The sequence below is a fragment of the Helicoverpa armigera genome, chromosome 29 (genome assembly GCF_030705265.1).
Source record: "Helicoverpa armigera isolate CAAS_96S chromosome 29, ASM3070526v1, whole genome shotgun sequence".
NCBI lineage: Eukaryota > Metazoa > Arthropoda > Insecta > Lepidoptera > Noctuidae > Helicoverpa > Helicoverpa armigera.
The window spans coordinates 3,767,535-3,785,073 of NC_087148.1; the positions used below are offsets into that span (position 1 = coordinate 3,767,535).

Genomic DNA, 17,539 nt, shown 5'->3' on the forward strand with positions numbered 1-17,539 from the left:
TACTTTCTCGGACTTTAAAATAATATTGGGTGTGTCAACTAACCCCAAAAGATCTCCTACCATCCCAAAATGTATACCTACCTACTATTTTGTGTCACTCGCGTCTAGTGAAAAATGGTCTGCATACGTGGATAAAACGTCGCCTATAGCCTTCTTGGTAATATGGGCTATTTAACACTGAAAGAATTCTCCATCCTGGACGAGTAGTTTCCAAAATTAGGGTGTTCAAACAAAAAACTTCATCTTTATAATATTAGCATCTGATGTACACACTACATCTCTTACTAACATTTACCTTTTTCCGCAGGGTATCAATTTCACAAACTTCACGTTACACATGACGTTCGGTATCCTGCTGGTCTGCATACAAACCTACTTCCAGTTCAGGTTCATCTACAGAGACACTGACAAACTCAGACTGAATGAACCGAGAGATATACAAGGTAAATATTATTACAACATAGATTTTGTTTTAATAAGAAAGGGTTGCCCGAGTAACTGGGTTGAGGGGGTTAGATAGGACAGTCGCTCCTTGTAAAGCACTGGTACCCAGCTACATCCGGTTAGACTGGAAGCCGACAACAAACATAGTGGGGAAAAAGATTAAATTAATTAATAAAGATTTCGTTTAAATTTTAAAAACTAGTTTCTAAGACCATCAATCTAATCTATCTTCATGCCATATTTCGTCCACATTGGTTGATCCGTTTTGCAAAAGCATGACGAACTCTCATGCAAAGTAAGGGTTTGGTTTGACGGGGCCCATATACATAGTATGTCATGGAGAGTCGACCCTTCTAATGTGTAACATCTCGACTGGCCTTGGGCTGATCTTGAGCCTGATACGTTTGAGAAGAATCTTTCATAAGTCTTCATTCTATTGTCTCGTCAACTACTATCCACAAATTTTCTTCTTCATGGTTTCTAGGAGAGACATAAAATTTTGCAAACGATGTCTATTATGTATGGTTAATACATAACTTTCAGATCTCCGTCACCAGATTTCCATATGGCGTCGAGCAGCGGACTCCTTACCTCATCTCAGCAGAGACGAGCTGGTAGTCAGGGAGAGACTGGATAGGAAGGTCAAGAAGCTGACTGTGAAGCTGGAAGCTTTGGTTAAGGAGACGAAGATCAGAGCCTGTCCCAAAGACTGCTTCGAAACTATGTTGGCCGATATGAAGGATAAGGTGAGAACAAAAACTGCGAAGTCGAACACTGGTTCAAATTGATAACTGTTTCAAAATCAAAATCAAAATCAAAATCAAATTGTTTTTATTTCAAATAGGCCTTTGCAGGCTCTTATGAAACGTCAAATTAGTTGCACGGTTCCAAAAAGTTGGTCTCATGGAGAAGAGCCGGCAAGAAACTCCATAGACACTCTTTTAAAAAGTAATATTTTCACAAACATTCTATTACATAACAATAGTAAGCTGATAAAATTATACAATGCAACTGAAAGGTAAACAGTAAATCAATACAATCCAAAGAGAAAAGAAAAAGACGTTTAATTGCCAGGGAAGCCACACATGGAGAGATGAGTTATCGCCATATAATATCTTTATCGTCAACGAAGTCTTGAATTTTATAATAAGCTTTTTTAATGAGGGTGGATTTTACAGTGTTCTTAAATTTTATATCCGTGAGATCGGTTACACACTTAGGCAGCTTGTTGTAAAAACGGACACAGTTCCCTAAAAACGATTTATTCGATTTCGTTAATCTGAATCTCGGAACTACTAGTTTGTGCTTGTTTCTTGTATTAATCGAATGTATATCACTTTTAACAATAAATTGATTTAAGTTTTTGCGTACGAACATTATATTTTCTAGAATATAAAGAGAAGGAAGTGTAAGTATTTCAATTTCTTTAAATAATTCTCTCAGTGACTCGCGAGGGCCGAGGCCATAAATTGCACGAACTGCCCTTTTCTGGAGTACAAATATTGAATTTACGTCCGCCGCTGCCCCCCACAATAAAATACCGTAGGACATTATACTATGGAAGTAAGCAAAATACACGAGCCTAGCAGTAGCAACGTCAGTAATCTGTCTTATTTTTCTGACTGCATAAGCTGCGGAACTCAGCCTTTTTGACATTGCTGAGATGTGGGCACCCCATTGCAATTTAGAGTCTATGGTGATGCCCAGGAAGACGGTTTGACTAATAACATCTAATTTATTATCGTCCAGAACGATATTGAGCCCTACTGGTGTTACATTGGGTAAAGAGAATTTAATACATTTGGTTTTAGAAGAATTAAGAAGCAAGTTATTCGCGGCAAACCACTTGCTCAGAATAACCAAGCTATCGTTTACGTTTATGGGACTAGATTCCTTTCTGTTAATTTTGAAGACAAGGGAAGTGTCATCAGCAAATAAAATAATATCAGAGATCTCAGAAATCATATACGGGAGATCATTTATATAAGCTAAGAATAAAAAAGGACCTAAAATTGAGCCCTGCGGCACGCCCATTTTTACTAATGACCCAGATGAAGTAGAGCCACTTATGTCCACTACTTGCTGTCTATTTGATAGATAGGAAAGGACAAGCGCGAGAGCTTTATCACGAATTCCGTAGTGGTTCAGCTTACAAATGAGAGTGTCGTGGTCAACGCAATCGAACGCCTTAGAAAGATCGCAGAAGATGCCCACAGCATCCCGCGAATCTTCCCAGGCGTTTAAGATTTGGGTGATCAATCTTGCACTTGCGTCAGTGGTAGACCTACCCTTTGTGAAGCCGTACTGACGGTCATGAAATATGGTGTTTAAATTAAAATGTCTTAACATCTGGTCTAACATGATCCTTTCGAAGATTTTGCTAAAGGCTGGAAGGATTGAAATAGGTCTGTAGTTAGAAGGGTTTTTCTTACAGCCTGATTTAAAGATAGGAATAATTTTGCTGAGTTTCATCAAGTCAGGGAAGATACCGTTGTCGATGCAGAGGTTAAAAATTTCACTATGTATTGGGGCAACGCTCTCAATAATGGAACTAATGACTGTGACAGAAAAGCCCCATAAGTCCTCAGTCTTTTTTAAATTTAAAGACTTGAATGCTCTTTTAATCGTGTAATCAGAAACATATTGAAATTTAAAGCTAGGTACATTTCTACTGAAGTTTTGTCGAAGTAACGACTCAGCTAATATCGAAGATGAATTAAGGGACTTGGTAACCTCTACGGGAATGTTTGAAAAAAAGGTGTCAAAAGCATTGGCAACCTCTACCTTATCTGAGATAACAGCATTATCAATAACTAACCGCGGGTCAGCATCCCGCATTTTGATTTGGCCGGTTTCAACGTTTATAATATTCCAGACTGTTTTTATTTTATTATCTGATTTGGCTATTTTATTACTAATTGATTTCGATTTAGCAAGAATACATACCCTTTTAAATATCTTCGAGTAGTTTCTTACATAATCGTGAAAAGATGGATCAGAAGTCAATGACCTTTCGTGGTACAAGTTATATAAGACATCCCTACTTATCCTAATCCCTTTAGTTGACCATTCACTGAATTTAAATTTGTGAGTGATTTCAATAGTTTTTTTCGGACAGGACTTATTAAGTTCCAGACAGAGTGTATTAAATAAATGTTTAAATAGTTTATTTGGTTTTTTACAGTCTATATTAATACTATTTAATTTATCCGAAGTATTATCTTTAAATTTTTGCAAAGTTTTTTTGTTCAGTGGTCTAAAGGTAATTTTCTTATTTAATGAATTTATTTTATTCGCTTTAAAACTAACAAGCTGACCTTTGTGGTCCGACCGTACACCAGATATTAAGGAAGAATGTTCAATATGACTGTTATTAGTAAATAATTATATTATCAATACAGGTACTGGAAGTAGCCGTAATTCTAGTAGGATCATTAAACAAATAATTTAGATTAAATGAATTAAATAACGCTAAAAGGTTACATTTATCAGATGATTCAGAGAGAAGATCTATGTTAAAATCACCACAAATATAGACTAATTTATTACTTTTAAAAACTTTTGATAGAATATCTTCCATATGAATGAGGAATAAAGAAAAATTTGATGATGGTGGTCTATATACGCATAATATTATATGGCTTTCTATCTCGGCACATGCTACCTCGCAGACGCGATCAACAGAGCCAGAGCTAATGTCTAATCTATTTTTAAATTTTAAATTACTTTTAGATAAGATTATTGTACCCCCACCCTCAGCTGAAACTCTGTTAAACACACTGGCAACCACAAAATTATTTACATTAAATGACATTTTATCAGGCTTTAACCATGTCTCGCAAAGACATATTATATCAATAGAATATTTATCAATTAATAATTCAATTTCTAAAATTTTGCCAGAAAAGCGGTTTATATTCTGATGAAAGAGTATAAGGTTACTACAATGCTTTTCTATTGTCTCAGGAGCTAGTTTAAATATTCAATCACCGTATTGTTAGGTAAACTAGACAATACTGATTCGTCGCTTATCCTAGGTTTTGTCATATTGTTATCTATGACACTGTTAATATTATATGCTAACAAAGAAGCAATCACATCTTTATATTTATTAGGGAAATACATACATTCCCTTGTTAAATAAAAATCACTAACAAACTTGTTAGTGTCAAAAAACAATAATTTGTCGCTATGACAACATGTCAAAGTGTACAATAAATTGTTCAAACTATGAACATACTTATTTTGTTGGTCTGAAGAGCAATCTGAATATGGTAATGCACACAGTATAATATTTTTCAGATCGAGTTTTATTAAGGCATTGATACCATTTGCAATGTCATTTTTCGTTAAATCTAGACTATCACCTATTAAAAGAATTAATGTGGAGTCAGCATCGAACTGAGTATTAATTATGTTTTTTACTATATAATTGAAATGTAAATCAGGGTAGCAGTGACTAGTTACAATGTGTGATTTAGAGAGTGAGTGTTGAATGTAGGAGCCTATACCTTTACCAAACCTGTCTGTGAATAAAATTGAATTAAATTGCTTGATGTTAGAGGAGCCCTCAACGGACTGAGGGGGTTCAGGCAGATTAGCTGCAAGCCGGGGTTCAGGCAGTGTGTCAGGTTGTGTACAGTTGGAGGAGAGATTGTTGACCAATGCCTCATACTTCTCTGCACTATATTTCACCAGGTCCACTAGCTCACCGGCCTGTTGCAAGCGGGCACTTAGTTCCTTTTGACAATCCTCATATTTACTGAAGATGTATGAAAGCAATTTTTCTTTGACGGTTAGCTGGTCGTGTAACTGCTGTATGTCCAGGTCATAGGTAGCTCTGCACTGTTCAAGTTCCAGGGAACAAGTATTTAACTGCTGTACTAGATTCACACGTTCTCTCCTAAGGTGCATACAGTTGTTCACCTTATTCTGTTTCCTTACAGTACGGTACTTCCTGATAATTTTTTTACATTTAATGTATTTCTTGAGTTTATTTTTACTTAAAACCAATGGACATTGCATTATGGTAACATCCCCAGTCAAATCTATAATTTCAGCCGAGCTGCACGCTGCTGTGGAGCTTCCTACCAACTCAGTGAACAGGTTGAGGGTCTCGGATGTCTGATCCCTAGCTTTGGCAGACTCGTACAAAGATATTGTCTTGTAGGCCTCACATAACTCGAGCTCTAGATCAGTTATACGCTTCAATGTAAGATGGTGCGTTTCACTGCATTCATGTAATGATGACACCGTTTGCTGAAGGTGGTTGTGTTGGTCGAGGAGGTCCATGTGCTGGATATGCAGCTCAGCCAGGTCATTCTTCAAAACAGTGTTTTTGTCAACAACGTTCTTTACTTCCACCTCGCTGTCTTCCCTCTCCTGCAGCAGCTGGTTGCAAAGTTTTTTGGAGGACTCCAGATCCTTCAGGGTGGCTCTCAGCTTATCTTCTAAGTCTTTGATAGCTGTGGCTCTGCGGGTTGTCATTTTGTTGATACTTTCTCAATTTAATCTGAAATGTGAAAGTATACAGCTAAGTGGCTGAAAACTGTCTTTTAGGACAAAATCAGGGGGTGATCATAAGTACCTATAACTGCAATGAAAATTAGAACTGAGTAAAACGAAAAAGATTAATAATTAAAACAAACAGAAGGAGAAATAAAAAGTAAACAGGGTAGGGTGATTTAAAAACAAATAAAAAGTTTAATAGATTATTGAGATATATAAATATGTATCACTATACTACTATGATTAAAGATAATAAGTTACTTACAAAACAATATAGAAAAACTGACTAGGAAATTTAGTTGTAAGAATAAATTTGCAGGGACAGAAATGTAAACAATAGATATTCATTTTTGAAAGCCGTATATGGTCAAATAACTTAGCAAGTTCCACTACTATTTTACTAAAATCAATTATTTTCTGTCCACAGTACAAGATAAGAGACAAAGTGTTGCTGATCAAGTGCACGGTGGCCATAGCGTTCGTGGTCACTGTGTTCTTCTTACACTCCATACCCGAGTTCAGTAAGTGATTCTCTTTATAATATTTATCCATTTGTTTCTTTGACTCATTAATCTCCTCAGTAACTAGAAAGAAAAAGAAAGAAAGAAAGAAAGAAAACCATTTATTTAACACACAAATGACGTAAGAAACAAACACACAGATACAAACAAATAAATCTAGGGACAATACAAAAGAAGAACAAAAGAAAATCGCTGCTGCTGCGTCATTCATGTGTGAAAGGGGCGCTCAGCATAATGCTGTGTCTCGCACACGCAGGCACGAGACAACAGCGCTGGTTTTCAGCGCAACTACTGGACTGGAATGTATTAAAAAAAGCTAGATAGTCCATTTTTCGAGGAAGCCTATAAGCTACTTCAACGATTCCCTCGGGACGCGGAAAAAACCGCTATCGAAAGTTCCTTTGTTGTTGGCAGTTCAATCGGAATATTATTTCTGTTGAAAGCATTTGATTCTGCGACCTACCTTGTTATATGAAATCATTAAAGATATTTTTAAAATATGGACACTTTTGTTTATAGATTACTTATATATATTATAGTATTTAAAAAAAATGAGATATTGTTCATGGTATTCTTTGAGCTAAACCAATAATTTTAAGTCTAATAGAAAAGGGTTCCTCAAGGTAGCATAATAGGGCCTACTCTTTTTTGTACGAATACATAGATTACTATATTTTGATAGTCAATTAGAATTTTCATACAAGATATAAACTTGTAATTCTGCAATTCTGAAAATCTATGAAAAAAAATTGGAATACGTATTGTCATTGTTTTGTCTCTTCTCAGATCGCGTGTCCCTGGGCTGGACGGCTCTGCTGGGAGCTCTGCTGCTGCTGACGCTGGCTGATCGCGAAGACCTGGAGCCCATATTGCACAGGATCGAGTGGTCCACGCTGCTGTTCTTCGCTGCACTCTTTGTGCTTATGGAGGTAAGGGCATAAAGGACTTGTTTCAACTGCTACCATATTATTGAAAGTGTTTATTGTTTTATTATATAGCCGATCGGTCAGTTCGTTTTTTAATGCCAGGAACTACTGGACCGATTTGAAAATAAATATGCTTTGTTAGATTGACCATTTATTGAGGAAGGCTTGCTTTTTTATCTGGGTGCGAAAAGTAAATTCCTCGGGAAGCGGGAGGAACAGCGTCGAACAGCTAGTATTATAATTATTGTTTGGACGCAGTTCTCCATTTGGGAAAGGTCAGCTAGATATTAAAAATGATAATGATGACTCATTGAACTCTATTGATCTTATTTCAGGCACTATCCAAATTGGGTCTCATTGAATACATTGGAGGACTAACAGAAAGCGTTATCCTGAAGGTGGATGAGAGTGCAAGATTAGCAGTGGCTATCCTTCTCATGTTATGGGTAAGATATAAAACAATTTTAGAGTCTTATTTTATATACCTTGATAATAATCAGTCTTTCGCTTTTGAAATATGTTATATTACCTGAGCGAAAAGAAATGTAGCTTGTGTTAAAATAACAGCGATTCATTGTATAGATATGTAACGCTTGACGAGACCGGTACGTGGGTGAATTACCATCTATGTCATAAGGAGTTCCTCTGTGTTTTGGAAGGCACGATAAATTGGTTGAACATTTTGGCACTCGTTACAGAAATCAGAAAGTCTGAAAACCAATCTTGCCAAGGGACAACTGGATTGAAAAGTTCAGATAGGCAGTCGCTCCATGTTAAAACTAGTATTTACCGCATTTGGTTAGACTGAAAGCCGACCCCAACATAGTTAGGAACCCCCTATACATATAAAGATGCAGTTTTCATAAACATAATTTAAATTAAAGATTCTTAATCTTCTCAGGTATCAGGAGTAACATCAGCCTTCGTAGACAACATCCCTCTAACGACAATGATGGTACGAGTTGTGACTTCATTGGGTAACAATCCTACACTCAACTTGCCTATGGCTCCTCTTATATGGGCACTATCCTTTGGAGCTTGTCTTGGAGGTAAGATTTCTTTTTTCCTTTATTTTCCCACTACTGTGTAAAGCCCATTTTCTCTCCATACCTCTCGATCCTATGTTCCTTCCAATCATCACAGACAAGCTTTTATTTAACTTTCTTTGTTCATGAGTTCATTACTGTGGATACAATCTTGTAAGATTTATTTGAATCAGTTCTTTAAGAACTCCTAAGACTACTGAATTTGCTATATCGATATTCAGTTCAGATGATAATATACTGGTTAGGTTATATAGAAATATCCTAATACTATAGGTATCTTTCCATGGACTCATTGACGGCTAAGAGGACTTCTTTGTCGTTTCTTCTCCATGAGACCAACTTGCACTAGCACTTGACGTTTCATGAGAACTTGTAATAGGTCCATTTGACCTTCTTTGGTCTTCGACTTAGTGGCCAACCTAGAAAATTTTAATTTTATTTTCATGCCTTGCTTTATCACATCTCATAATCAGACTCAGAGTGGCCTCTTCAGACCCTGAACTGCTGCAGCTCCATTAACATACCTACTTGGTTTCAGGTAACGGCACTCTGATCGGCGCGAGCGCAAACGTGGTGTGCGCAGGAGTGGCTGAACAACACGGATATAGATTCACTTTCGTACAATTCTTCAAGATCGGCTTCCCTATCATGATTGGTCATTTAATAGTAGCTTCAGGATACCTTATGGTATGTCACTGTTTATTCGAATGGCATTAAGAATCCAAAATTTATGTTTTTGGACAAAAATCAACCTAAAGCTGTTGGCTTAAGATTCAATTTCGGTTGCAAATTGTAAATAGCGAAAAAGTATGTATTTGGACAAAAGTTAACCGTAAGCTGTTGGCATAAGATTCAATTTCGGTTGCACAAATTGTAAATAGCGAATGTAGGAGTGAAAAGACAAGACGTTAAAAGTATTTTTATTGTGATAATTTCTTCTAAGTTTGGTAAAGGCGTTTATGAGTTAAAGGATTAACACAAATAGGTGATAAGGTATGGATTGAAAGATAAATTTATGAAAAATTGGTGATTAAAATTTCAAGTTTTTGAATTCTTGAGTAGGTAAAGGCAGGCTCTTCTTATATGTAGTACAACAACCAAGTAAAAAAAACTAAATTTGTTAATTGATATTGACACTTTTTTTTAACGTTTTATTTACCTACTTAAAATTTTGACCATTCTTGCTCTAAACCTTTTTGAGTACTTTTAAATTTATTAAAATATAATCCGTCCAAATTCTGTAGTCAGTTAAGTCAATTTCAGGAAAGAACAGGTGACGGTTTACCAGATTGAATTTAAAATGACTTTAGATTGACAACCAGTCTTACCAAAGGGTATCGGGTTGCCCAGCTAACTGGGTTGAGGAGGTCAGATAGGGCAGTCGCTCCTTGTAAAACATTGGTACTCAACTGCATTCGGTTAGACTGGAAGCCGACCCCAACATTATAGGGAAAAGGCTAGGCAGGTGATTCATAAATTTTCATCCAGAATATTTCGTGAAAATAGTTTTCTTAAAAAGACAATGTTTTTAATTGTTATTTTTTTTACTTACAGAGCTTATTTTAATTTTGAGCCTTTTATATACATAGTTTACTTATACGCTAATGTTCCTGGTAAATGCCCAAGTCTTTGGCAAACTCGCCCAAGAGTTTGGCAAAAACGCCCAATTCTTTGGAAAACACGCCCAATTCTTCGGCAAATAAGTTTTGTTAATGGCAAAAATGACCAATAAATGGCGTTTTTTGTTTTGTACAAATATTTTAGTGTGATATAATGTTACAGTATTGCTCTAGAACAAATTATTGAGTAAGATATATTTTATTTAAAGTTAAATAATTGTAATTTATTTAATGAACGCAATCAAATGAATAGTTTCCTTTAGTCGGTTCACAGTGATTTGCACCTTTATCGTCAAAAGTTAATGATATGATGATGATGATGTCCTCCTAGCCGATTATCGGCTACGGCGGCTGTTCTCATCTAAGGAGATCAGCCAGCTGCGAAGGACATATTATAGTGCACAAGCATTTGCTTGGACACAGGTGCACTCACTATTCCTTCACTCTCATAGCGCGATGGGACGGCAATCCGACACCACCGGAGAGATCAGGTAATAATGGATTAAGACATTATTTAATAGTACAAACTATTTATTTTGTTTAATTATTAATTTTATAACTAAATATAATGTCACTACATTACACTTAATCGTAATTTTACATTTTAGAATTTCATCTCAAAAGTAAAATAAGTAACATATAAAATAATAAAATGTAAAAAACCATATATATGATATTAAACCTTTATTGAACAAAATCCTATTACTTATGATGGATTTTGATAAAACTTGGTAGTAATATATTTATATTATATGTTTGTATTACAAAGGTCTCTTATATGTATATAATATTTTACAATGTATAAAATGAATGTATTTGTAAAAATCCCAATTATGGTGTTTGCTATTTCTTATGTTTTTTTATTATTTATTTTTGAAGACGTTTTTATTGTAAATACTTCTTGTCATACTTATAACAATATTGTTATCTACATTTTATTTAAATTATATAGGATTTTTTAATGCAGTATTGGGTTGCCCGAGTAACTGGGTTGAGGAGGTCAGACAGGCAGTCGCTCCTTGTAAAACACTGGTACTCAGCTGCGTCCGGTTAGACTGGAATCCGACCCCAATATAGTTGGGAAAAGGCTAGCCAGGTGATGAATATAGCTTATACAAATCAAAATAACAGACTTCTTTTATTTTTTTGTACAGCCTAAATTGACAGACAATTTTGTTAATGTTATATTTGGAGTCAAATTAGTTTATAAATGACGTAATAATTATAAGTTAAAATAAAAGTAATAAGAGTGATATTTTTGTTTTATTTGGCCACCAGTAAAGAATCTTCCATTGAGGCAGAGTCTTTCTATCTACCCATCCAACATAGTTGGGAAAAGGCTAGGCAGATGATGATGCTTTTCAAGCGCCCATATTAATGGAGTCGTTCTTTAAATTATGAAAATCTAGGGTAAGGATTCATGCAGTAAAAATAATAAAATAATATTGTAAAAAAAACTTTAATTTACAAGTTCCATATCCATTGTTAAATTTTATAAATAATTACATACATAAGAGAAAAAATATTTGAAAACAGTGTCAAAAAATTATAAGATAATACTTAGCCATTAAAGTGGTAAGTTTTTTTTTTTTTTGTAAAACATTGATTTTTATTAGGTATACTTTTGTACACAATATACAAAGGCGGACTTAATGGCCTTAGGCATTTACTCCAGTCTACCTTAACTAAGATAAATTAATATTAATTAGAAAATATACTTAAAATGATACCTATATTTTTAAATCTACTTAATTTAAAATTAAGACATTTTTCATAATACTTTATCGTAACTTTGGTAATTATTATATCTACGTGTAATAAATAAAAAATATAAAAAAGTCATTTTGAATTTATTTTTGATAGTTAAGTACTTATCTACTTTTTTATGGGAAATAAACAAATGCCCGTCCCGCTGTGGGTGCAGCGTAAGGGAGTGTCAGACTCTTACTGACTAAACCCATCATGTTCCTTCTAAAGCCCTTTATGTACCAGGGCCGCGGTAACTCGCGCGAACAATCCCGCAGCCCCAGGTGCCTACTCAAAAGGAGTGTAAACTTTGATAATGAACACAGGCTACTTTTTACTCGGTCTCCTAGGACATATGTAGGTGAACCGAGGGTAGCAACTAGTCTTTAAAAATAACGTTACTTCCGTAACTTGTAAGAAGTTCTAAGAAATTACTTTTAGTGACTTACTGGGTTTTACATTTGAGAAACCGTTAGCTAGGTACTTAACGTAAGTAAGGTCCCGTTTCACTGGTTACTGATAACGTGTCAGTTAGTTATCTGATAGTTAGTGCTAACTGCCAGATAAAGGAAAAAAAGAAAGAGGTTTTAATCGGCACACAAAATAAAATAAAAAACGAGACAGATATTAAAATTAAATAATTAAACAGCTGACCATATAATTAAGTGACCAGATTGTACAACAGTACAGGGGCCCGATTCTCCTAATTTTACTTAAGCAGCATACGATTCACATCCGACTGAGATCTGTGGCAACCCTGTTGACAAGACGTCAACAAAACTTCTCCCAATTAATTAATTTAATTTAAATATAATTTTAGTGTTATTTATATAACTTATAATATTAATTCGCAATAATAACAAAATCTTATTGCTGGGACGGTAAATTTTGTGATATAATTGTGTTTTACTGTGTAATTATAAATAACCAAATCTCGACCTGTCAAAGTTCGAAACTTGGTAACGATCTTTGAAAGTTTTGAATTAAAGTGCATTGTCATCGTGAAATCCTGTAAGTACTATCTTTTTCAACTTTATTTATTACTGAGAACTTCTATTCTTCATCAGTGATTACTGGAGAAAATAATTTTCATCATAATAGTGCATAGAAAATAGTTTCTCACACAAACTAAAATACTTTCGTAAACATCCACCTGAGTTATTGTTTTTTCTGTACAAAATGGAAAGAATAATGACCAGGAAAGCCACTGCACGTTTGGAGGAAGCTAAACTTCAACAAACATTAGTGGAACTTAAGAAATATAAGGATTTGTGTGGGGATCTACAGAGGGAACAGGATGACAATGAGAAGGAAGTACTTCAAATTTTAAACAATAATAGTAAACTCAAGAGTGAGATGGCAGAACTACATTGTCAATTAGTTAACATCACAGAAGAACGGGATAAGCTCCAACACATTGTTGACCAGTTTGACCGGTGCAGCGATGAGTTTGACACAACTCTCAAACACAACGCTGAACTGAAGTGTAGGTTGAGTGAAGCCCAGGATACTATTATCAGGATGGAAAGTACCAGCCAGAAACTTCAGACAGAGCAAACCAATGCACTGTTTGAGGAACTGGTTGGTACCACTCGAGCGGTCTGCTGACTCACTCTTGAATAATAGTTCTCAAATTGTAACCATTGACCTGACTACTGACAATAGTTTTGCATCAATATCTCAGGAAAAGCAAATCATTGGCAGCAAAACAAAGTAAAGAAATATGTCAAAATAAATAAATTTATTAAAAGGACTCAAAATTAATAAAAGTAACAAAAATAATTTCACCAAAACCACAAAACTTTTAACAGTTGTAAAAATTACAATTAAATTTCAACAATAGTAGAAAGAATATGAGGTTGATATACAGGATCTGCAGTCAAGGATTCTCCATTTACAAGAATCATTGATGGCAGTTACATGCAAATATCAAACCTCACAAAGAGAAATGGGTGAGTACATACTGGCAATGAACGGCTTGGTGGATCTGTGTAGTGAAAATGAGAAAATGTTTAATTCATTGACAAACAATCGAACACCAGGTTGTGAACAAGATCTGCCAGGCTGTTCAGGGTTAGATGATTCTCATCAATCTTCTCATTGTATTAAATTAGATGGTTGTAAAAAAAGTACTTCCTTCGACACACAAAAAACAATAAAATTAATACAAAATGAAAATAATAATTGTAACAAAATAGTAATGTTTAGTGATGAAATTGGACAAAACATGTGTCACAAATTACATCAATATTTAGGTGACCAGGTAATAAACTATTGCATGCCTGAAGCTACTTATGAACAAATATTAGACAAAATATTAAGCAGTAGTTACTGTCCAACTACTACTTTAGTTGTACTAATTGGGAGAAGAGGAAATGCCACTGTTAAAACAGTAATTAAATACTTTGAGTGTTTATCGCAATTAAATGTAAATAAAATAGTTTTATATGCTTTTCCCTATGGCAAGGGCTTGTCGCAGACAGAAAATAACCATAGACATAAATGCAATCTTAAATTGCAAACTATGACATTTTATAATGAAAAATTCAATTTTATTGACTCTAATGTACTCATTAGTAATAATTATTTTATGACAAATGATAATTATTATATTTGTAATTTTTATAAAGGACAAATAGCAAAATCGCTATTTTATTGTATTTTGAACAAAGCCAATTGCTTGGCTAACGATACTGCTCCTATTGAGCAGTCTAGTTTATTTTTTTCACAGAACTTGGAATTAGTTCCAAGTGATTTAAACTCCACCACCAGACAATAGAGCCAATCTCTAGCAGTCAATCAATTATTTTGAATTGTGACATAAATGCAATTATATGTTCAAATATAAATACCACAAATAATGTTGTTACTTCTAATCCATCAAACCCTTTGAGTATAAATACTAGAAACAAACACAATCTGAATATATTCCATCAAAATATTCAAGGTTTGATTGGTAAAGAATTGGAATTGGAGTTGTTCATGAACTGTAATAATATAGATATTTTATGTTTAACTGAGCATTGGCTTAAAGAGCATCAGTTCATGTTTAGCTTCAAGAACCATTGTGTAGGCAGCTCGTACAGCAGAGTAAATATAATACGTGGTGGTTCTCTAATAATTCTCCGCAATACCATTAAATTCAAAGAACGGAAGGATATTGTGAACCTTTCTGTTGAGCGAGTAATTGAGATATCATGCGTTGAGCTTGAGCAGTTCATTGTAATGAGTGTATACAGGCCCCCATGTGCAACATATACAATTTTTGAGAAGCATCTGGAAGATGTATTATTCAAAATTTCTAACAATAATAAAACAGTTGTCGTCTGTGGAGACTTTAATATTAATATACTGGAAAATACTGCTATTGTTAATAATTTTATAACTCTGTTTCAATCATACAACCTGTACAGTACATTTCTCGAGCCGACTAGAATAACTAGCACTAGTGCTACATGTATAGATAACATTTTTACTAACTTAAAACCTTTAAACAAACATATTTTAAATGTATTAGATTCTGATCACTCTGGTCAATTAGTTACCTTTCCCATGAAAACTATCAGAGCTCAGAGAAAAAAATGTAAGTTTTATTCCTGTAAACAAACATCGGTTGGAACTTTTTAAAAATAACTTGATTGAAAAACTGCCTGAATTGCCCTATCATGATAATCCTGATCAAGCTTACACCCTTTTATTCAACTCAATTAATTGTGAATTTAAAAAAGTTTTTACTACTAAGTCCATATCTGTTTGTGATCAGGTAACATTTAGTGATTGGGCAACGCCGGGTATTTACAAAAGTAGACAGAAGTTATTTGAATTATACTATGAAAGATCATTCAATCAAGATGAAACATTTAAACAGTATGTTAAAAACTATTCAAAAATATTTAAAAGAGCCTGCACCTCCGCTAAATCAATACACATAAAACATAAAATAAAAGCTTCTGGTAATAAAATAAAAACTACGTGGAATATAATCAATTCAGAAATAGGCCGATCCACTGTACGGAATCGAGACTTCCACTTAAAAATAAACAATGTAGACGTTAAGTCGGACTTGGGGGTAGCATCTGAGTTTGAAAATTTTTTCACCAATATCCCTATTTTAACAACCAGAACTCTTATGTCGTCTTCCAGTTCGGCTTTTACAATATTAAAAAATTGTGTTGCGGAATGTGACAAAGGTTTTGAATTCTCAGTTGTTAGCTCTAAGGATATTATTCAAGCGTATAAAGATCTCGATGTAAAAAAGACTGCTGACCTTTGGGGATTGTCAGTTCAGATAATCTCATCGATAATTGAAATAATTTCACCTTATTTAGCAACCGTGTTTAACTCTTGTGTTGCATCAGGTGTTTTTCCTGACTTAATGAAACTTAGTAAAGTAATTCCATTGTTTAAATCTGGTAGTACAACCGATCCATCAAATTTTCGGCCAATTTCAATTTTACCCACTTTGAGTAAAATTTTGAGAAGTTAATATTACGTCAATTGTTGAGCCATTTTCATAGAAACAATTTGTTGCACACTAAACAATTTGGATTTACCAAGGGTCGTTCTACTACGGATGCGGGCGTGGAATTGCTTAAAATATATTCGAGGCCTGGGAGGATTCGCAGGATGCGCTCGGTATTTTCTGCGACTTGTCCAAGGCTTTTGATTGCGTGCACCATGATATACTCATCAGGAAACTTCACCACTATGGTATCAAAAATAAGGCTCTTGACCTTCTGACTTCTTATTTGCATAATAGAATTCAGAAGGTAGATGTCAACGGTAAGAGGTCTTCTGGATCTACGGTCACCATGGGGGTTCCACAGGGTTCAATTCTAGGCCCTTTTTTGTTCCTTATTTATATTAATGATCTTCCTTATCACATAAGGGATAATCACAAGATTGTGTTGTTTGCTGATGATACTTCACTCGTTTTTAAAATCAAGCGCCAACTCGACAATTTTGACGAAGTTAACAATGCACTCTCTAAGGTTGTTCATTGGTTTAATGTCAATAATCTTCTTTTAAATGAGTCTAAAACGAAGTTAATTAAATTCTCAACGCCCAACGTAAGGCAGTTACAAACTAATGTACAACTAAATGGAGTAGAGTTGAAGCCTGTTGAGTCAACGGTATTTCTTGGTTTGACCGTTGATTCCAAACTCCAATGGGGCCCACATATTGTTAAACTGTCAGGAAAACTTAGTTCCGCCGCCTATGCTATTAAAAAGATCCGTCTAATCACCGATGTGGACACAGCCAGAATAGTTTATTTTAGCTACTTTCATAGTTCAATGACGTATGGGATCCTCCTTTGGGGAAACTGTGCGGATGTTGAGACTATATTTATTTTACAGAAAAGAGCTATTCGAGCCATTTATAATCTGGGTCCAAAAGTTTCTCTCAGAGAGAAATTCAAAGAAGTAAATATTCTGACTGTTGCCTCTCAATACATTTTTGAAAATTTAATGTACGTTCATAAAAACATATCAGACTTTGTTCAAATGTCTGATGTTCATAGCATAAATACTAGGAATAAACATAATCTTGCTGTACATGCTACTCGCCTCCACAGAGTAAGCAACTCGTTCATGGGTCAATGTATACGCTTTTACAATAAACTTCCCAAAGCGGTTCGTGATTTGCCTATCAAGAAATTTAAAAATCATATAAAATCCAAACTTTTGAAAAAAGGATATTACAAAATATCTGATTATTTAAATGATAAA

General features: G+C 34.6%; 1 protein-coding gene across 9 annotated transcripts in view; it reads left to right on the plus strand.

The window, feature by feature from the left end:
* LOC110381385 (P protein) overlaps nt 1-11,317 on the plus strand; it is a 49,219-nt gene extending 37,902 nt beyond the window's left edge. For all 9 annotated transcript variants that reach the window (XM_064042507.1, XM_064042506.1, XM_064042505.1 and 6 more), the window contains exons 11-17: nt 308-443; nt 988-1,190; nt 6,380-6,473; nt 7,260-7,402; nt 7,735-7,845; nt 8,301-8,448; nt 8,984-11,317. In XM_064042507.1, the coding sequence (XP_063898577.1) occupies nt 308-443; nt 988-1,190; nt 6,380-6,473; nt 7,260-7,402; nt 7,735-7,845; nt 8,301-8,448; nt 8,984-9,162 (1,014 nt within the window). In that variant the 3' untranslated portion in view covers nt 9,163-11,317. The remainder of the gene's footprint in view (nt 1-307; nt 444-987; nt 1,191-6,379; nt 6,474-7,259; nt 7,403-7,734; nt 7,846-8,300; nt 8,449-8,983) is intronic.
* The last annotated feature ends 6,222 nt before the right edge of the window (nt 11,318-17,539 follow it).